This window comes from Dipteris shenzhenensis, chromosome 3, assembly GCF_047967505.1.
Source record: "Dipteris shenzhenensis isolate YYH24624 ecotype China chromosome 3, Dip_SZ_1.0, whole genome shotgun sequence".
NCBI lineage: Eukaryota > Viridiplantae > Streptophyta > Polypodiopsida > Gleicheniales > Dipteridaceae > Dipteris > Dipteris shenzhenensis.
In genome coordinates this window covers 55,102,835-55,125,081 of record NC_141598.1, presented here as the reverse complement: position 1 = coordinate 55,125,081, position 22,247 = coordinate 55,102,835, and the positions used below count along the sequence as shown (strand labels likewise).

At 47.2% G+C, this 22,247-nt stretch overlaps 1 protein-coding gene across 1 annotated transcript; it reads right to left on the bottom strand.

Moving 5' to 3' along the window:
• Positions 1–317: 317 nt before the first annotated feature.
• Positions 318–17,003, bottom strand: LOC147904022 (microtubule-associated protein TORTIFOLIA1-like). The gene is made up of 6 exons (XM_087369998.1): positions 16,223–17,003; positions 15,913–16,104; positions 15,727–15,814; positions 14,789–15,528; positions 1,084–2,019; positions 318–871 (listed from the first exon to the last, which is right to left on the bottom strand). The coding sequence occupies exons 1-6, from the start codon at positions 16,916–16,918 to the stop codon at positions 662–664; spliced, it is 2,862 nt and encodes a 953-aa protein (XP_087226124.1). The 5' UTR covers positions 16,919–17,003; the 3' UTR covers positions 318–661.
• Between the last annotated feature and the right edge of the window lie 5,244 nt (positions 17,004–22,247).

Sequence of the window (22,247 nt, the reverse complement as noted above, 5' to 3'; positions counted from 1 at the left end):
TATCTTCTGCCTCTCGTAACAGGCTACCGAGATACTACTACCTTATCAAGATGACTAATTCGTGTCCATCACTTCTTGCTCTTACTCATCCAATCTACACGTTTACAAACCACTAAGCTACCATGAAGGGGCCCCTTAAAGCAATTGCAAAATGGCAGGATGATGGAATTGCATCAAGCCATTTGTCTATCATGCTATTCCCAAGTTTCATAAATGTATCAGGAAAAGGAAAACATCAAAGAAGTGCCATAATTGCAGGACTCTAAGATGCTTGAAAATAGATTGATCAGATCTAGGAAGGAAGTGAAGATTATAAAAAAAGCCATTGTCTGCCTACTAACAGGACCATTTGGCTATTTCTGATATCGATAACCTACAAAAATCTTAGTTTACTACACAAGCTGAGTAAAGCTTGCAGCTGTCGATGCGAGAGAAACAGCTGTAATGGTTTGTCCATTCAGCACACCATGTAGGTGGTATGGTTTCAAGTGAAGCATTTTAGAAGCTGGAACAGTAAGATTGTCGTTGACTAAATTCCCTCTGTAACTACTTTGTACTCTTTATAATGAAAGATAAATCAAATCACCAACTCATTGCACAGAAGATTTCTCAGCACCTCCATGAGCTAGTTGAAAGCACCATGTTAACATTATAAAAGTTCTCAGAAAGAGCGCAAATCAGTTCCAACCTGAGTACCCTTGATGGACCAAGCATTGGCAAGTTGTTGTATTAGCTCATCAACTCTATTTCTCAACCAGCCCTCTGGCAAATCCATGCCAGCAGCATCTTGCAAACACAGAAGCAGCTCTTTCTTTTCATCCAAAGAGAGAGCTAGACAGTCACCTCCATTATTTACCACCATATCTGCCACCTGCAGTACAGATTCCAGATCAGTTCAAGCTGTCTTCACAAATTTCACGAAACTCTTTGAAATATTAACGATCTGTCAATATTTTTGATTAAGAACAAGGCACAAAGTGACTTGATCCTTCATCACAAAACATTCAGACATTTGGCAGGTGATCAGGTTTACATAATCAAATAGGCTTCAAGGTTTTCTATACTTCAGAGAACGGCTTTGACCTGTTGGATCCACACAATGCTGATGTCAAAATAATTCTGTTGTTGAAGAAGCTGCCCTACAGTGTGTAGCATTTCACTTGCTGTGCTGGCGGAAAGTTGTTCCAGAACTGGTCCTGTTCTTCTCATCAGTCTTACAAGCATCAGTTCATCGTCACTGCAAAGTAATTCGGCATAAGCTGACTCCATGTCTCCACCACGAACAGATTCCATGACAGAACCCCACAAACTCCAATACCGGCCCTTATCCTGCCCACTGTTCTTGTATGATAAGGTCTGAGAACCAGGTTCTGGAGTGACTAGTCTAGAAGCTCCGGATGAAAAAACCTCAGTCTCTGCAGCCCCTGCATCGTCACCAGCTACTCGTATTGCTGCAAGAGTGGCCTCATCTTTTGAAGCCTGCCAGACACTTCTGGCAGAAGGACCTTCCCCAAGTCTGATTGGACCAGGCACTCTATCCCAAACTCTCCTCGTTCCTATTTGTTTAGTTCCCAAGTCTTCCTTACTGACACTTGTTAGATCATTGGATCCCAGGATGTTACTTCGTTGTGGTCCAACATGACCATCCACAAGGTATGTTCCTGCTGCCCCTCTAGAATTGACACAAGCGTAGCCATCCCATTCTTCAGAAGCAAGTTCACTAGATCTGTAGGTCCGGATACCTCTGATCCCTGAAGCCATACCTTCAGATGAAGGCTCCCTGTCAGCAAATGGATGACGACTATCAAAGCCTTTGCCAACCTTAGGATTCATGTAATCATGCCCTACAAAATACTTGGCAGAAGGCCTAATGTTGCTGTTATAGTCCCTAGGAAGCCCATTAATTCTCCTCCCTACTGGAAAGTCCAGACCTCGTGCCATATTCTCCACCATTGTTTCCAATTGTCTCACTCTTGCTTGTAACACAAGCGTAGTTTCTTGAGAATTAGCCATAAAATCCTGTAAAATTAATCATTAGAGAAGACTCTTAGAAGTTTCCATATCTGATACTATATTTTATATACAGATTCTTCCATGCATAATGCACAAGTACGCTGCAAGCGTAGCACAAACAGCTGTTAAAAGTCTTTGTGAAATGAAAAGCATAAGTTTCACAAAATCTATTCTAGGCAATTCGTCGTTGTTGAAATAGCTACCTTTGACAGAGGTTTTCTTCTGGAAAGTGCAGTTATACAGTCAAATTGAATTCAAAGAGTAGATACATTTAGAGTATTCATATATTGAATTTGATACTTTGTACCAATAGTTACTATGCGTTTATTGTAGTGCTTTAGTTAGACATAATCCATAAGGACAGAATGTTGGTAACAATGAAACATTTCAAAACATGCTGCCCCATTTTGAATTGTTTCATGTTGGATTTCCTTTCCTGTCTGCACAATTGGTCACCTGAAGGGCAATTTGTTCGAGACAGAGCATATGGCTTTAAAAACACAACAGACTTTTGATTAGCAAGGGTGACTAGTGTTGAGCATATGGCTTTAAAAAGGCAACAGACGTTTTGGATTAGACAGGGTGACTAGTGTCGCAGCAAGATTTTCAGAGTGGTTGGACGGTGGTACCACTCTCAAGCTTCAGAGCCTCTTGGATAAACAGGGTACTCTTCACTCTAATCCTCAATGGATTAGTCCTTAGCTAGTTTTCACCCTACTGATAACACCACTGATTTACCATAATTTGCTAAGAGGGGACTAGACCTCGCCGTTCAAGGGATCGTGCCCAGATTTATCACATGGCTTCAGAATGTATATCCCAGACTGTTAATTTCAGCCATCCCCATGTGACTTAATTTATTTTTCCCTGCCACATGGAATGGCCCTCTAAGAGGATTGTGAGGAGAGTTTTACATCAACAAATAGGCATGACAACCCCCACTAGGAAACCTTGTTACATGAGTTCCAGGAGTTATTTTTTGTTGGAAAGGTCACTTCCCCATCTGTAAGCCCCCATATGAGGAGAGCGTGGGGGAGGGAGACCTAGGGCAGAAGATGCCCAGAGGAGTGAAAGAGAGGGGGCTGCCACATGGGCAGCACCTCACAGCCATGAGTGAAAGAGATGGCTGCCACATGTACAGCAGCAAGGCTGTCATGTGGGCAGCACTGCTCAAGAGCATCCTGGAGAGCCTGGAGCGAGGTCTTTGGGCTGCGAGTATCTGCAGCAGACGTGCAGGCGGACGGCACAACTGTACGGGCCAGTACGGAGGGCTGGAAGCAAGGTACGGAGCAGATGCAGATGACCACGGTACAGGCGGGTCAGGAGAGCAGGGTGAACAGGCGCTGACATGGCTGGGGCCAGATGGAGCAGCAAATGGGGCTGCCAGTGGGCAATGGAATGCCTTATATAGGCTGGGCCCTTGCCTAGATTGGAGGGCCTAAAGGCCCTAGAAGTGTGGGCCAAAGGGCCCTAGTTTTGTGAGCCCTTAAAGGGCTGGACCAGCAGCAGACTGGTCGGCCAGTATGAAACTGGCTGGTCGGTTTTTATGACAGGCCCCTGGGCCTATAAAAGGAGGGCCTCCAGCCCTCATTCAATATCCAGAAGCCAGCAATCCAGGAGGCAGAAAGGAGCAGCAGGAAGCCACCCTCTGGACCTATATCCAGGAGGTGAGAGGGTGCTTGAAGGGCTGCAGACTTAGCCAGGAAGGGGCTGGACCTTGGCTGTCTTCTAGGGCAGCAAGGTGCTGAGATCATCATCTTCTGGAGCAGCCATTCACAAGCAGGTTGGAGCAGTGGAACATTTATCTTGGGGCCTACATTTAGGAGGACCAAGGGGACCTGTGTGCTGCAGACAAAGCTTCGCAAGGGCTGCCCACCTAGGCTGATTCACAGGCAATAAGGTGGAGAAGAACACACTGGACGGAAAGTCTACAGACGCTCGAGGTGGAGCATGCGGGCTCAAGTCTAGAGATAGCCAACAGATAGGAGAAGGACCTTGTGGTTAGATCAGAGGCCCACACCATTGGTGGGACTCTGGATCTATCTCTTTTGTATTGTGTCCATAGTTTTGGACGGAAATATATTATATTGGTGGTTTCTCTATCTGGCTGGTTCATTGTCTATTGATGAGTCTGCACACCTATTTTATGCACATAAGTTAAGAAGTTTGTGATTCCACAACCCACAACACACTGTGTGAGCTCCTGGGCATTACTATAAGTCTTCCGCTGTGCGTACCCTCTGTTGGGTCATTTCTAACATGGTATCAAACCCCAAGTAGGAGGCTCACAGGTGTGGGAGCTTGAAGGCAGGGACCTTGCTGAAGGACGACCCTGATTCAGAAGCTCTTGGGAATCGACTTCCACGACTGGAGGATTGTGCCCTTGTGAGAAGGAGGGTGACTCAGGTTCAGTCAGGTGCGTTTAAAGTTCGCGGTTCGGGTTATTTGGAGATGTACTTTTGTTGCAGACCTTGCCAAAGGAAGGACGGGTTGAAGCAGACCCTCGGAGCATGGTGCCTGGAAGACTCCAGGTTGTTCACTCATTATGGGAGGGACAACTGGAAGATCGTGGAGGCTGGGTTGCTCGAGTTCGAATGCAGGAACGTGACTGAAGGAGGTGGTGCCAGGAGATGCGTCGGTGAGAGGGGGTGTTGGAAAGGTCACCTCCCCATTTGTAAGCCCCCATATGAGGAGAGCGTGGGGGAGGGAGACCTAGGGCAAAAGATGCCCAGAGGAGTGAAAGAGAGGGGTTTGCCACATGGGCAGCACCTCACAGCCAAGAGTGAAAGAGATGGCTGCCACATGGACAGCAGCAAGGCTGTCATGTGGGCAGCACTGCTCAAGAGCATCTTGGAGAGCCTGGAGCGAGGTCTTTGGGCTGCGAGTATCTGCAGCAGACGTGCAGGCGGACAGCACAACTGTACGGGCCAATACGGAGGGCTGGAAGCAAGGTACGGAGCAGATGCAGATGACCAAAAGGCTGGAGCAAAGGCGCGGTACAGGCGGGTCAAGAGAGCAAGGTGACAGCCGCTGACATGGCTGGGGCCAGACGGAGCAGCAAATGGGGCTGCCAGTGGGCAGTGGCATGCCTTATATAGGCTGGGCCCTTGCCTAGATTGGAGGGCCTAAAGGCCCTAGAAGTGTGGGCCAAAGGGCCCTAGTTTTGTGAGCCCTTAAAGGGCTGGACCAGCAGCAGACTGGTCGGCCAGTATGAAGCTGGCTGGTCGGTCTTTATGACAGGCCCCTGGGCCTATAAAAGGAGGGCCTCCAGCCCTCATTCAATATCCAGAAGCCAGCAATCCAGGAGGCAGAAAGAAGCAGCAGGAAGCCACCCTCTTGACCTATATCCAGGAGGTAAGAGGGTGCTTGAAGGGCTGCAGACTTAGCCAGGAAGGGGCTGGACCTTGGCTGTCTTCTAGGGCAGCAAGGTGCTGAGATCATCATCTTTTGGAGCAGCCATTCACAAGCAGGTTGGAGCAGTGGAACATTTATCTTGGGGCCTACATTCAGGAGGACCAAGGGGACCTGTGTGCTGCAGACAAAGCTTGGCAGGGGCTGCCCACCTAGGCTGATTCACAGGCAGTAAGGTGGAGAAGAACACACTGGACGGAAAGCCTATAGACGCTCGAGGTGGAGCATGCGGGCTCGAGTCTAGAGATAGCCAACAGATAGGAGAAGGACCTTGTGGTTAGATCAGAGGACCACACCATTGGTGGGACTCTAGATCTATCTCTTTTGTATTGTGTACATAGTTTTGGATGGAAATATATTATTTTGGTGGTTTCTCTATCTGGCTGGTTCATTGTCTATTGATGAGTCTGCACACCTATTTTATGCACATAAGTTAAGAAGTTTGTGATTCCACAACCCACACCACACTGTGTGAGGTCCTGGGCATTGCTATAAGTCTTCCGCTGTGCGTACCCTTTGTTGGGTCATTTCTAACATTTTTTGCCTTCTTTTTGTGCTACTACCACAGCAGGATGAAACTTTTTTCCAGAGTCTTGCCAACCAAGAAGCATCCATACTAGCTCAACAAGACCATATAGGAGTTAAGATGCACGGTTGGAGGAGTTTCTCAAAGCAAGGTTCATCAAGCCCCATAATTCTCCATATTCAATACAAAGGGACACCACAGCCTGGATGTGTGGATTACTGCACATTCAACAAACTCACAATTAAATTTCAGCTGCCTATGCCTAAGATTGATTTTATTTTGGAATGCCTTAATGGAGCATAGATGTTTTCTAAGCTAGATCTGAAGAGTAGGTATACTGTCAGATCTGGATCCATTAAGTCATTGTTCAGTAGTCAGCATTCCACATAACAAAGCCCCAGTTTGAATTTGTGGTGATGCCCTTCAGATTCACTGGCCTGCCAGCCACATTCAGCAGAATGAGGGAGCAGGTTTCAAGAACCCATCATTAAATGTGTCCGTGTTTCTTGACGACATCCTAATCTTCTCCAAAGATCCCGCTTAGCATGAGCATCATCTCAGACAAGTTCTATGCAAAGACGTCCAGTCTCATTCTGGAGGAGGTTCACTACCTTACTCCATCCGATCTCAAATCCAACAGGTCAGACCCTACCAAAGTCAAGGCAAACTTTGCAAGCTCTCTCAGTTCCGGCAAGCCTTATGGCATTTGAGCAGATTAGCATAAACTTCATCGAGGAGTAGCCACCAGCCATTGGGACCAAAAACATGATATGTCTAACCATAGTGGATGGATCTAGCAAGTTTGTCATGTTGATTTCATGCAAGAGTGCCATCGACAAAAAGACATGGCTATTTGTTATATTGGTATCTGATGTGCAGTATCGCCAGGGTTATAGAATTAGGCCAAGACTTGCTCACTAGTGGTTTTTAGAGGGCTCTGTTCAACAAATTTGGTACAAAGTTAACTTTCTTTAGTGGCTTTTATCCACAACCAGATAGGCCAAACAAATATTTTTCATCAGTTTGCCTTCAACATACGAAAGTGTTATGTCAATGATACAAAATCTACATGGGAGCAATACCTTTAGTACAAGGATCCTAAAAAACACCACTTATCTTGTGTGGATAGGACTCCCTATACAAACCTTTGGCAAGAAGCTCAAGTCCCTCCTTACCAAGACTTTGGATGAAGGGGATCGGATTTCTGAGAGCTATGAGCAGATTCTGGAGTTGGAGAGGAGAAGATAGCCAAAGCTGATAGGGCTAATCAAACAAGACCAGCAAGTATCGCTCCGATATGGAGTACAAGGTCAATGGATCTACCTCAAGATCATCAAGAAGAGACTCCAGCAGATTGGGAAGAAGTGTCTGAAGCTGTCACACCACACTTTTGGCATTTTGCCATCATCCAAGTATCAATGATTAGCCATGATGCTTTAGTTCCCCAAGAAGTGGACAATGCATCCAATGTTCCACGTGCCACTGCTTAAGCCATATGTGAAACAAGCACTGCCAGAGATTTCATAGGCAGATTAGGGAAGATGGAAAGCCCGCTTATATGCTGTTAGGAGGTGAGGATTATCTTAGAAAAACTCACATGGTGCCTTGTGGGAGCTCTAATGAACCTGACATGTGTACAAGAGTCATTGATTTCTAGTACCTCCTTAAACCTATGAAGCAAATTTGCTCTGGTGCAAGCACCTCAATGTCATCGACGTTCTTGAGCTGCTTTCAGCTTCAGCAGAAGGGCAAGTCATGTGCATCCACCCACCGTCCTGGCAGCAGAAGCATCCAATGTTGGTGTAGAAAAGGGGGTAGGGGCAGATTTAGAGAAAGGGGGATAGACTAGCAGAAGGGGAGAGAGAGATAGGGGAAGAAGGGAGGAAAAGGGTAGGAGAGAGAGAATGTGGTAGGAAGAGGGGATAGAATGAGAGGGAGTAGGGAAGAGAGAGAGAGAGAGAGAGAGATTGAGTGAGCGTAGGCAAGGAGGAAGGGAGAGTAGATAGGATTAGATGTCACATCAAAAAGTACATAGTAGGGGATGGATGGAGACTTATATAGTCCCTCCACATTTTCCACCTAAAGGGCCTCTAACTTGGCCTCTTTTTCCCCTTCATTACAGCCATCCCTTCCCATAGAATTTTGCCCTCAAAATTTCATATGCAGGCTGTTAAATAGGTGCAATCAACAGCAAATAATAGTCAGCCCGGTAGGAGATAGGGGTTGTTCTAGACAATGCTCTCTGGCTGCCATGAGTTCTCATCCGCAAGGAGTCCCTGCCACTTGATAAGATACTCGGTGTAGACTTTGTTTCGGAGTACGTGATCCCTGAAACCCATGATGTGCTCCGGAACATAAAGTATGTGGACCTCCTCATCCATAGGTGGTAGCTCAGGAAGGACTTGGCATGCTGTCCGACATGTGGCTTCAGCAAGGATACATGGAAAACATTATGAATCCATGAGTTCTCATCCGCAGGGAGTCCCTGCCACTTGATAAGATACTCGGTGTAGACTTTGTTTCGGAGTACGTGATCCCTGAAACCCATGATGCGCTCCGGAACATAAAGTATGTGGACCTCCTCATCCATAGGTGGTAGCTCAAGAAGGACTTGGCATGCTGTCCGACATGTGGCTTCAGCAAGGATACATGGAAAACATTATGAATCCTGGAGATCCTGGGTAGCTCCAACTCATACGCCACCTCGCCAACTTTGCGGATGATCCAGTAGGGACCGTAATACCTATGAGCAAGCTTCGTGTTGGTGTTACCTTTCAGCGAGGAATAACAGTTCTTATGGAGGCATAAGTGCACATAATCCCCTACTTCAAAAGACAGATTCCTCCTGTGTTCATATGCATACTTCTACTTGGCTTGGGCATCCTACATATTCTTTTTAGCCAATTGCAAAAGGGCATCCATACTCTCCAAGCCATTTCTTGCTTGCTGATTTTTCACAACCATGTCTGCAACTAGAGATGGCATACCCACTGTGCATCCATACATAGCCTCAAATGGGCTCATGCCAATAGAGATGTGCTTTGTGCTGTTGTAACAAAATTCAGCAAGTGCCAACCACTTATCCCAAGACTTCTGTGTGTCATGACAAAAATGCCTCAAATACTCCTCCAACCATTTGTTTACCCTTTCTGACTGTCTATCTGTCTGAGGGTGGTAAGTAGTGCTAGGAGTAAGAGAAGTACCCACTGCTGTAAATAACTCCTGCTAAAAGTGACCAATAAATTTTGCATCTCTAGCAGAATAAAGTGGACAGCCGGTTACCTGCGGGTCTCTTGCAGCCATTACCTATTCCAAAAGGCAAATGGACTCACATTGCTATGGATTTCATCACATGGTTGCGTTCCACAGAGCGGGGATGGGATAGCATTTTCGTGGTGGTTGATAGAATGACAAAGCAGGCCCATTTCATACCCACAAGACCCGTTATTCAGCATCACAGGTTGCTTGGCAATTCATCGAGCATGTTCTTAAGCATCATGGCTTCCCTCGGGAGATTGTCAACAACGGCAGGGCAAACATTCACTGACAAATTTAACTACATCCCGCCACAAGCCATCCCAGATAAAGCTCTGTTTGACCTTTTCACGCATGTCCTGCCATAGGACATGAGTGCATTTCCTGTAAGACCAGCAGTCGATACTTTGAATCTGGCACCAAATAAATTCTGTCCTTGCACCACAACAGCCCATTATGCAGCTTAAATTCAGCATGCCCTTGGCTCGATGGCCTCTGTAACTCCACAAATATGGAAGCTGCCTTAGAATCCTACGTGTATTCTTCCTGAATACCATGAATCCACTCCTGGTAGATGGTAGAAATGGCAGACAAACTGCAAGCCCACATACGGGATAAGGCATCTACAACCACGTTTTCTTTCCCTTTCCTGTACTCACTGTCGAAATCATAAGACAGAACCTTAGCCAGCCACCTCTTCTGCTTCATTGACAAGTTGGGCTGCTTAAGGAAATACCAGAGTGTCCTATGATCTGTCTTAAACTTGATTTTGCTACCGTACAGGTAGTGGTGTCATTTTTCGAAAGCATGGAGGATAGCCAACATCTCCTAATCATACACATGATAATCCAGTTCCTTGACATCCAATTTCCTGCTTTCAAAAGCAATTACCCCGTGTTCCTGCCTTACCACAGCCCCTAACTAAGCCTTTGCCACTGGCATCTGCCTCCACAATGAAAGTACGTGAAAAATCAGGGCATACCAACACAAGAGCATGAGTGAGGGCAAATTTCAGGTCTTCAAAGCTGCACTGTGCATCTGTAGACCACATAAATGCATCCTTCTTCAAAAGGTCTGTCAGAGGGCTGCCCTCTTGGCAAACTTGCGAATAAAACGCCAGTAGAAGGAAGCAAGACCTATAAATCCCCTCAACTGAGTAGGGTTGCGTGGCTGCGGCCAATTCTCAATGCATTTCACCTTTGCAAGATCCACTCGAATGCCATCATTGCTCATGATGTGACCAAGATACTCAACCTCTTGTGCCATAAAAGTGCATTTACTGGCTTTAGCATAAAGCTGATGCAACCTCAAAACTTCCAGCACTTGCTTGACATACCTGATGTGCTCCTGCTTATACCTAGATGAATCCAGGAACATTCCCAAACTCATCCTCTAAAAACACAACATAGTGCAGTTTCAATCTCATGATAGTCACTCACAAAGTTGAAAACCATAAACTCCATCATGCATAGCAGGGACTAGCTACTATGACATCCCCACTAACGTCATCAGCGCCCAACAGTGGGTGTAGACCATAGTATAAAAATATGCTCTCACACATACAAATCCACACACCCACACATACTTGAGCATCCATTTATACAAAGTCTTCGTACTGAGTTTCTGTCGGCACTCCGGAGGTGAAGGGCAGACTCAGCCATGATGTGCTCCTGCTTATCCTTGCTGTAAATGAGGATGTCATCAAAAAAATACCATCACATATTTGAAAAGGAGAGGCTGCAAAATCTTGTTCAGTAGTGCCTAAAAGGTAGCTGGTGCATTGGTCAATCCAAAAGGCATCACCTTGAACTCATTTAGTCCCCTCTCTGTGCGAAAGGTTGTCTTGTGCTCATCCCAACTTTCATGCTAATCTGATGGTAGCCGGACTTCAAATCAATCTTAGTGAAAAACTGAGCACCCTTGAGTTCATCCGAACAGGTCATCTATCCTGGGGATTGGAAACCTATTCTTGATGGTGACCTTATTCAAGTCTCTATAGTCAATGCACATACGGTAAGAACCGTCCTTCACCAGCAGCACAGGGGATGCAAAAGGAGAAGTGCTATGAGTGACGAGACTCTTCTGAAGTAAGTCCCTCACTTGAGTTGCCACTTCCTCCCGTTCATCCCAACAGGTCATCTATCCTGGGGATTAGAAACCTATTCTTGATGGTGACCTTATTCAAGTCTCTATAGTCAATGCACATACGGTAAGAACCGTCCTTCACCAGCAACTCAGGGGATGCAAAAGAAGAAGTGCTATGAGTGATGAAACTCTTCTGAAGTAAGTCCCTCACTTGAGTTGCCACTTCCTCCCATTCTACCTTAGAGAGTCAGTATGGGGCCTTATTGATTGGCTTATTGCCAGGTTCCAAGACTATGTCATGATCTACATCTCTTCTCGGAGGCAACTGTGATGGCAAATCAGCAAACACATCTGCAAACTCTGAGAGCAATCTCTGCATATCACAATCATCAACACGGGGAGTGCCACCCTCCTTAGTTACTGACACATTTAATGCATATATGGCGCTGCCCCTCTTGAGCTCTCTGACCAACTGCCTTGCTGAAATGACCTGCAATTTAGGACCTGCAATACCATGCAATGTAACTGATCCATCCCTGTGGACAAAGCTGAGTTTAAGGCATTGAAATCCATGCTGATTTTGCCCAGTGATTGCAACTAATCACAGCACAGGACAACATCTATTAGGCCCATGTCGAGTGCCAAGAGATCACCTGCAAATGTCTAGTCATCAAAGAACTTAATCCTTGCATCTTGGCAACAAGATCTACTGACCATATGCTGTCCATTGGCCACTTCTACTCTCAGCCCATGGTCTATCTCACTAGCAATCAGTCCCACCCTCTGTAAGGTCTTACGGTTAACAAAACTGTGGGTGCTACCGCTGTCCATCAACACATGCACACCTGCAAAAATGATGCGCTCCTCCTCAGACTTAAGGTAGAAGCGAAATAGTCTTCCAGCTTCGTGAGCCACTCCTCCAACTCATTGGGAGTGCAAGTGTCCCCTTTAAACTTAGGCACTGTGAGTTTGCCCTTGATATCCTTGGCTGCATAATTCTTATGTGTGTAGCCTCCAAAAGTGCGGGCATCATTACGCTTGAGGTTCACGTAATCAGAGAAGGGCATCTCAAGTTTGATGGCCTCAGGTAGGGCCCTGTATGAACGGAAAGAATCTACCAATATGTCATCAAAAGTGGCTTGCTGCCCACCACCCCCCCTGCTGCATAGAAGCTGCTGCCATCTGATGCACTGGCTGCGTCTGGCTATATGTGCTCACTGGTGGAGCGATATAGGTGCATGAATCCCGGGCTGGGTCTTCTCTGCCAAATGCATCTCTCCGAAATGATGGCATACCAAAGGGCTGAGAAGAGGACCGACCTCTCTCCCAAGGGTGTGGGCTGCCATATAAACCCAAGCCAACTCCACGCATACTCGCTGGTGCGATGAAAGGAGCACTAGCCGAATGCACACCAACGGGTCGGCCCAAAAGAGACGGCTCAGCCTGCATAGATGTAGAACGTTGAGAGCCAAAAGATGGCCTGACATCCTACAAGAAGGTGCTTTGTGGCACAGAAAATGCATCATCTATGTCCAGATAATCCCCAAGCTGGGGTACATGCAATGGTCCAGAAGACTGATGCTCATAGGCACGACGGGCATCTACCATAAAACCCCTGGGTGGAGCAGACAAAACATCCTAACTGTCTGAATGATCCCCATGCTGGGGTGTGGGCTGCTTACCCTTATCCTGCATAGCAATGGCAGATGTGATCTGCTTACATCTGCTGTCCCATTTGGACAAGAGCGGTCTCCTACATAGCCATGGCTATGGTAAGCTGCTGGCTGAACTCCTGTCCTATCTGACGGCGGAAAGCACCCTAGAGCATAGAGGAAAGGACATCCAGAAACTGCGTCTGCACTGCCTGCACTTCCCGAGATGCAGGAGAGAGGGGCTGAGTGGAACGAACCTCTACACCACCAATGGATGCAACCACTTCACGAGGGACACACTTCGGTGCCATGGTGACGCCTTGGAGAGAAGCTCGAATGTAGGTAAGGAGAAGTGAATAATAAAACCATGCATAATGAGCACCTGAGATAGTGCGTGGAAACACGAAAATGTCAATGGAGAGGCTCGGAAGAAGGGTCGTCGAAGAAGCTTCGAAACAGGGCCAAAATGGCTCCAAACGCGCTATGAAAGGCCCCTAGAAAGAAGCTGAAAAGTGGAACTTTTTTTTTTGGGAGCGGGGGCGTCCCTAAGTAGGACTGCTAACCTATGACTGGTAAGACAGTTAGGGCCTTGACCTAAGGTAACCTAACTAAAACATTTAACCCTAGTTAACACTAACCTAACCTAGCCAACTAACTGAACCTAAACCCAACCAAAGTAACTCAACCCAATAACTAGCTAGACCTAACCAAACTAACCCAACCCTCTGTTAGTCTAACCTAGGCTAAGGTTTGTAGGACGACGAGGACGTCGCGTAGGGCGGCGCACGAGCTCGGACAGGAATGCAGCGGGCACCGGGTACTGGACGAGAGTAGCATGCAGCAAGAGCATGGGGAGATCACGAAGTGGGCAGCGGACGGGGAGATCACACAACAGGCGAGGCTCGACAGAAAGCTACGAGTAAACAGACGGAACAGCCAGTTAAACGGGCGGAACGGACGGGCTCATGGTGTGGGCTTGATGGGAGAGCAGATTTGAAGGCGGGCAACCGAAGGAAATGTCTTGCAATTTGGACTGAGACAGCTCAATCGCTTTCTGAAGTTCGTTCGCCCTGTTTACGATGCTGCGCCATCGATCCTTTATCTCAGAGATGGTGAGCGGCGAAGGATGGCCTTGTGGTTGATGGCCACAGCTGTCGATGCCTGCAGACCGCCCTTCAAATCTTAGTCCAATGGGGGCTTTCCTCGTTGGCGACCTGTTGACGATGGCGGCACAACGATGGCGTGGCATTCTTGGTTGGCTCTTGGCTGGCTCTGCTCCATCCATAGTCAGCAATTGAACCGCTTAGCCCTCCAACGTCAATGAATCGTAAGTCACGGCTGCCAATAGCTGAAGGTTGTGTTGTGCGCCTATCTGGCGTTGCAGCAAAGCCCCCATTGCAGCCTTGTAGTAGAGCAGGAGCAGTCTGCCCCCATTCCATTCCTGACTACAGCCATAATCCTCAGCTTTTTGGCATTTGCAGCATAACAAATAATGTATGGCGGGTGACTCCAGTTGCACCACTCACAATGCATGCAACTCTAATAAGATAGTCCTACGGTATAGTGAGAGAGTAGTTTAGCTCCTGTGCCCGTACTATAGTCCAACGTGGCTCGCAACTCAAAAAGAGTAGGTAGAATTTTTTCCCCCTTCATATCCTTTTTGAGCAGCAACAAGCTGCTCAAGGCTAGTTCAGAAAAGTTGGAAATTACTGAAATTACCCGCTTCATCTTGCGTGACACAAGCTCTAAAATTCATCTTGCATCCTGCCGTATGCTATAATCCACAGATTAAGATGGACAAATCCATTGATAAAATTCAGAACATGGCGGTCAATGTGGAACGTACCTGAACCATTTGTGTGAGTCTTGACTGCTGATGCTCAAGCTGAGAGAGCTGCTTGTGTATGAAATGCTGATCGCCTCTTTCATTCATGGGCTGACTTCCCAAGGTCCCATTGCTTGATGAACTTGTCATGTTACAAACTCCTTCCCAAGCCTGATCATCTAAATCTTTTTTCGTCAAATTCTTGTCCAACCATAGGGTGGCGTCTTCCCCCCTCGTTGTCACTTTGTTAATACCTGATGCTGCTCTTTCAATCGCAGAGAAAGATCCGCTCAGTAAGCCTGCATTATGTGGAGTGCTTCCAATTTTTCCGCCCAGGCCTTCATCAAATTCAGAAAGCTGCCCTCTCTTCGAAGTCAATTTTTCATTATGTGAGGCAAGATTATCAGGTTTGACATCTTTCAGTCGTTCAAGGTCTACCTCCCGTGCTGTGGGTATAGATGGGGGACACTTACAAGGCACAGCAATTTCAACCTGCCAACCGTCTGCATTCATTGTCTCAAGCTTCTGGAAAAAGTCAGGATTTAGTTTCTTGTCATTGAGAACAGGAGCCCGCTTTTTGGCCATAGCTGAAGGCTTTTCACATGAAAGTTTCAGCATTTGATCAGTACCAGAGTCTGCAGTTGATCCAGGTGTATCTTCATTTGCAGTATTTTTTGACGTTACAGAGCTTTTATCCTTTTGAGCTAGGCTTGGCGTTTGAAGCTCAAGACTCTGCATTGAAACAGCCAATTCAGGGCCATCTGTGACAGTTGAGACACAGGAAAAAGATGCTTTTAGATCGCCCAATATCCATAAGGTAATGTACTAAATTTATTTCGAACGATTCTACCCACGCGTGACATCCAACAATGCATCTTCAGGAATGAAGGCAGCTCTTCACGTCCATAGTGCTGACACGACGGTGATTTAAATCCATTCGGTAGAGGTCAGAGAGTTACCGGATTTCACAACAGCATCAGATTCTGCCCCGGGGAGGTTCTTCCACAGTTGAATTGCATCGTGAACACTGTCTCTCACCGGTTTCACCTGGTGAGAAAGAATACCAATTCATTATGATGAAAACCCGATTAAAATTGATGAGGGCAGACGTAACAAAAAATTCACAAATCTCATAAAAGTTCAACCTTGTCAAATCGGCAGGATTCCAGCGCACGAAGAGTCGTAGACTTGAAGCAAGCTAATTGAGACTCAAAATTGGCGGCAATACGACTTAGTGTTTCAGCAGCCCCCTTTCTGGTTGCCCAGTCACTGCTCTCCAAGGCTTCATGTACACAAGGCATTAACATGGCCAGGTGATGCTGGCCAAGGGCTCCAACCTGCAGATCCCCCTCGAATAAAGACACCACTCAAATCACAACAGCAAAATATTCCCCTGCGCGACCTGCAGGGATATTATCCAAAATCAAAGGAGAGGACGGAGGGATAGGAACTGACCTGCGACAGGCTTCCAATCACAGCAAGCAAAGCTGCTCTGGCTAAAAAATTCGGATTGCTCATAAATTTGCAGATTCGAGGACACAACCGGGCCAAGACATTCAGCGGAGGATTCCTAGCATTCTGGATAACTCGAGCAAGGCACATTGCTGCACCTGTTTGAACACTCTTATTCTGCTCGCTAAGAGCATCGAACAAGGGCTTTGAAAATGTGGACAAGGTCACTCCGCCAGCAACATGTGGCTCATTTTCTTGACCACCAGCAGCCGGAGACGAGAGCATGCGGGCGGAGAGGACGCCCATAGCATCGACGCAGGTGTCCCGCACACTGGTGTCGGGGTCTCTAAGGCGACGTGCGATGCTGGCAATGATCTTGGGGAGGTGAGGGACGACCAGATCTCGATGAAGGGTTGCGAGGGATCCCAAAAGCCTGACGCATTCCTTTTTGACGAAACTCTTCTGCTGAGCCTCGGAATCGTAGAGGCAGGAGAGGCAGACGGGCAAGCTATCGGGGGAGATGGAGTCGAAGATCTGGTGGAGCTCGAGGAGGGCGATCTGCTGGGTGTCACGGTCAGCGAGCTTGCCGAGGGAGAGGAGGAAACGTTGTTTGAGCTCCATGAGGAGGTGGTGGTTGGGGGGGAAGGAAAGGCGAGGTTTAGGGGAAGGGAGGGAGAGGAGGAGGCCAGGGTCAGTCATGGCGATGAGGGGAGGTGGTGGCGATGGCGATGAGCGAGGGGAAGCTGGTGGCGATGGCGATGGCGATGGCGATGAGCGAGCTGCTGCTGAGCTGAGCTGAGCTGAGTGAGTGAGAGTGGCGACTCACAAACACTGTGAGTGACTCAGACTCAGCACGCTAACTGAAGCACACCTACCCCCTTTGAACCCTCCCTCGCTTATTTTTTGCACTATTAATTAGTCTATCCCCAACCTAGGGCCCCTATGATACGAAACAAGCTCAACAGACTACAGTTTTTTTTTTTTTGCTTGAAAATATATTTTATTAGTAACATAATAAAGGCAGTTACATTATTATGAACAGACTACACTATTCATTAGGCCTGCTGAAAAGAATGGACACGAGAAGAGATCACTCCGATAGAACTTTGGGGGACATCTATCTTCTATCTTCTATCTATCTATCTTCTATCTTCTATCTATCTATTAAGTTAAGGAGGGAGGAAGCCAACATGCCACATGTCGAGGCGAGGCCAACCGCCACATGTCGAGGAGGGAGGAAGCCAACGTGCCACGTGTCGAGGCGAGGCCAACTGCCACATGTCGAGGCGATGGGAGGGTTGAACGTGTCGACGATCTTCGACGAGGCAATGGGATGTCGACGAGCCGTCACGCCTTCACAACGCCTCCATCGTGCCACATTCACAGGACGGCACAATTCATATGATACCAAGTTCGAACGTAGAGAAGATGAAGTTGAAGAGTGAGAAGGAGAGGAGGGCATGTATGCAGGGAAAAGAGGAGTGCTCGGGAGCAACCAAGTTCGAACGTAGAGAAGATGAAGTTGAAGAGTGAGAAGGAGAGGAGGGCATGTATGCAGGGAAAAGAGGAGTGCTCGGGAGCGATGGAGACAGAGTGACTTCTATCTTCTATCTTCTATCTTCTATCTTCTATTCTATTAAGGAGGGAAGGTGATCCAGAGTGACTTCTATCTTCTATCTTCTATCTATTCTATTAAGGAGGGAAGGTGATCGTCTATCTATTCAGATAGAAGGTGGAGCGACATAGTAGCAGAGGAAGACGTGATCACCAGCTCCAGCTCCAGCGTGATCACCAGCGCCACAGGCTCCCGCCTCCTTGCCCAGCCTCCATCGCGCACCACACCTCTAGCTCCAGCTCCAGCCATCGTTGAGGGGGTGTCCTAGCTAGAGAAATTTCAGGTGATAGACATCCTAAAACTGTCTGTCAGCTTCTATATCTACACTATTTCTGTGTGTGTTTTTTGTGTGTGTGTGTTTTGTGTGTGTGTGTGTGTGTGTGTGTGCGCGCTTTTGTGTTTTTGTGAGAGAGAAAGAGAGGTGTAGGGGTTGATCGATGCTAGGGGAAGATGAAAGGGCATGAAGATAATGGAGGAACGAAGTAGATTTGAGCAAGCTCAGCATCGGGTAGGGTCCGATCTAGGACCATTAATAAATCAATGATTTGCCACTTGGAGGAGCTTAAAGCAACGGTACTATTGAGAGATGCGATTAAAGATAGCTCGAAGATTGCTAGAGCTATTCTTAATGGAGGGCACGCTCCAACAATTGATTGGCTTGCTAATTCAAAGAGTTTGCAAGAGCTCCAATCAAATGTTGGCCTGAAGGGCTCAACAATTTGCAGGAGAAAGACTAGGTTGCAAGGTCTAGGTAGCCTCCATCATCGTGGGTGTTTGTGGATGTCACAAACAAGTTTAAAATCGAAGTTGTTGCAGGTTAGCATTCTGAGCTGTTGATCATGATTATAACCGATTTTTTGAAACTATTTCATCTTTGTTCATCGTTGAGTTTCTCTTTAACAATTCAAATCAAACTCGGATAGAAAGGTTTCTTGGAAGCATCTTTGAGTCTCTCTTCAACAATTCAAACAAACCTCTAATAAAAAGGTTTCTTTGAAAGAGCAAGCATTGGAAAGCGATGTCCATCGGTTGAGACAGAGGTGGCAAATGACTTTGGAAAGAACTCTCTAGGATATGAGCGCTACATCTCAGTGGTTCCAAGGTATTTGCGTGCAAGAATCCACACTTTGGCCATCAACTAGGTGCCAAAAAGTTCAGCCAAAAACATTGAAGCAATTCACTCTGCCTAGAGGGGCTCATCAACTAGGTGCAAAAAGGTTCAGCCAAAACATTGAAGCAATTCACTCTGCCTGGAGGGGCTCAAAATGCATATGATTGAAGGGGATTTGAGGTTGCCAGTAACTACATGCATTTGCATAAGTGGCAACACATGCAAGGAGCTTTGTATTTTTTTTCTCCTCTGCAGGGGAGTGCCACGTGGCGTGCAAGAGAAGGCTCAACTCAGCTCAGTTGGAGAAGGCTTGCAGGAGGAGAGTGCCATGTGGCTTGCAGGAGATGTCGGAAAAGTCGTCTCCCCATTTGTAAGCCCCCATCTGAGGAGAGCATGGGTGGGGGGGGGGACTTAGGTTTAGGGATGCCACCGTTTGCCACATGGGCAGCTTATTGGTTGCCATGTGGGTGGCAAACTCAAGAGGGAAAACAAAGAAGAGGGGGCTGCCATATATGGGCAGCATCTAGGCTACCATGTGGGCAACATATAACCAATCAGGAAAAGGAACACAGGATGGTAGCACATAGGCTGCCATGTGGGCAGCTCAACCAGAGAATTACCCGGCCATGAGTGGAGCTCTTGGTGCAGAGATTTTGTATGGAGCTGACATGTGACAAGGTGGAATAGTTCGTAGCAACCGTTTGCCACATGGGCAGCTTATTGGTTGCCATGTGGGTGGCAAACTCAAGAGGGAAAACAAAGAAGAGGGGGCTGCCATATGGGCAGCATCTAGGCTGCCATGTGGGCAGCATATAACCAATCAGGAAAAGGAACACATGATGGCAGCACATAGGCTGCCATGTGGGCAGCTCAACCAGAGAATTACCCAGCCATGAGTGGAGCTCTTGGTGCAGAGATTTTGTATGGAGCTGACATGTGACAAGGTGGAATAGTTCACAGCAGTGTTGGGTAAGATCTGGAGCCTGGAAGATGTTGACTAGAGCATGGAGGCCTGAGCGTGGACATCCTAGAGTAGATTGGATGGCTTGGAAGAGATGGTATAGGCCAAGAGTGCATCGATCTGTAGGTGCCTTCATGACAGGTGTCTACAATAGCATGTATGAGGTTGGTATGACAGATCTAGGGCTAGAGAAGGCTAGAGCTAATAGGTGCCTGGTAGGAGCAGACCAAGTGCCAGAGATCAGGATTGAAACAGGCCCAAGCAAATCGTGAACAGATGCAGCATGGGGCAACTGTTAGGTTGGTAGGATCTGGGGAAGAGATGCCCTATAGGTCGGGGCAAGGAGCTGAGAAAGCTTGGGCCAGTGGCACAATTCCACATGGCCATGCGAGCCAAAAAGGGGTAGCAAAAAGGCTACCTATTGGTGTGTTGGACAGACCAACAAGATTAGCCAAGTAGGCCTACTGGGTCGGCCAGTAGGGCTTCGGCCAACCAACCCAATGGGTCAGCCAGCAAGAGGGGGCATCCTGCCCTATAAAGAGGGAGCCCCTTGGGCTCAATACTCATTTAGATTAGGGCTTAGACCCTAGCCTAGACCCTAGCCCATAGCAGCAGGAGAAGCACCAAGGAATCCAAAGTAGATTGGAGCTGATGCTGCCTGCCTTGAAGTCTCTTCAGGAGCACAGCAGGTGCAGTAAGGGAGCTGGCTAACAAAGAGCTCACAAGGGTGTCATTTTTGCTGTCTTTTAAGGGCAGCAAGGTGGCCGGTACATATCCTAATAAATGAACATACTAGAGCAGCTTTTGGGCAGCAGAGAGAGTGCTCACAAGAGATCACCTCAGGAACAGATTGAAGTTGCAGGACAGCATGAGTGGGGCCATACTTCAGGCAGTCTGGGTGCTACAGACATAGCTCAGAGGGTGATTGGATCCTAGGCCGACATTCAAGAGGGATCATCAGGAGAAGCTTGGGCCTCACCATTTGCTGCACGTTAGGGCAGCAAGGAGGTCAAGATTAAAGGTCGGACACTACCTTACCTATGCTTTCAGGAAGGATAGCTTAAAGGTGTGTTTGTAGGGCACAACAACGAGGCCCACCAAAGCTCATAAGGGAGCACACAGGCTGAGTTTTTGGAGAGTGCCACGGATGTAGGAGGACAACACTGTTTTGTGTATTCACGAGGCACGTCTAGCCAAGCATTTTGTTGGTAGAGGGTGGCACATTGAAGACATCCATTTTGGTATTGTATCTATCTTTGGACGAAAATATAAAGCTTTGTTGGTTCTATATCTCCCCTGTGCATCTGCTCATTCACTCACTGCACATGTATATTAAATACAAAAAGTAAAGAAGTTTTAGATTCCACTTACACAACCTCTTTTGTGTGAATTTCCTAGGCTCTATAAGTCTTTCTGCTGTGTATCTTTTTACTAACATGGTATCAGAGCTCTGATGACGAAAGCTCACAAGAAGTGAAGCTTGAAGGCAATGACCTTGCTAAAGGACGACCTTGATTCAAAGCTTGGGGGAATCTACTTTGATGTCTGAAGGACGGTACCCTTTCAAGGGAGGCCGAGGTTCAGACAGGTGTACAACTTTGTACTCTTATCTCATGGCTAATGTGGTGGTCATAGCTGAACTCTTCTTGGTGACATCAAGATGTTGTTGAGGAGAGATATGCAGACCCTGGTGTCTTGGTAAGGATGTCTGATATTGAGATGTGATCAGATGAGGAGTCAAAGACTTTTGTAAAAGTGAAGGAGAGTGATGAGAGCTTGGAGTTATCCAAGTGCTTAGCTGGTATTGCTAACACAGAGGAGGATTCTTCGACAGGACCTATAGATTCAGAGTCATATGAATACTTTTAGTTAGAAGGGGGCATGACAAGACGCTCAGTGGGAGCTCATGGTCCAAGTAATTTGGATTTATTCCTTGGATTTGATTTCTCGAGTTAGTTGTAGACCCGGCCAGAACGACGAGTTGAAACAAACCCTAATAGCATGGTGTCTTAATAACCTCAGGTGGTTCACCTTTAATGAGGGGAACATCTAGTCGGTGCTTGGGGTGCTCAAGCTTGGAGGTGGGTATGTGTTTGAAGGAGGGGGTGCAATTTGGTGCTACCAAAGATGGACCTGTGTACCAAGGTGGTGTGCTCGCGCGAGACCGGACATGGTGGAGCAGGAGCCACTGGTTGAATGACCAAGAAGTGACATAGACACCGCATTATTCTAGGTGGCTACGACATAGGAGCTGCTTGAGAATCTTCATCGATGAGTTGGGATCAAGACGAGATGTGTCAGTGAGAGGGTGTCACCTCTCCATCTGTAAGCCCGCATATGA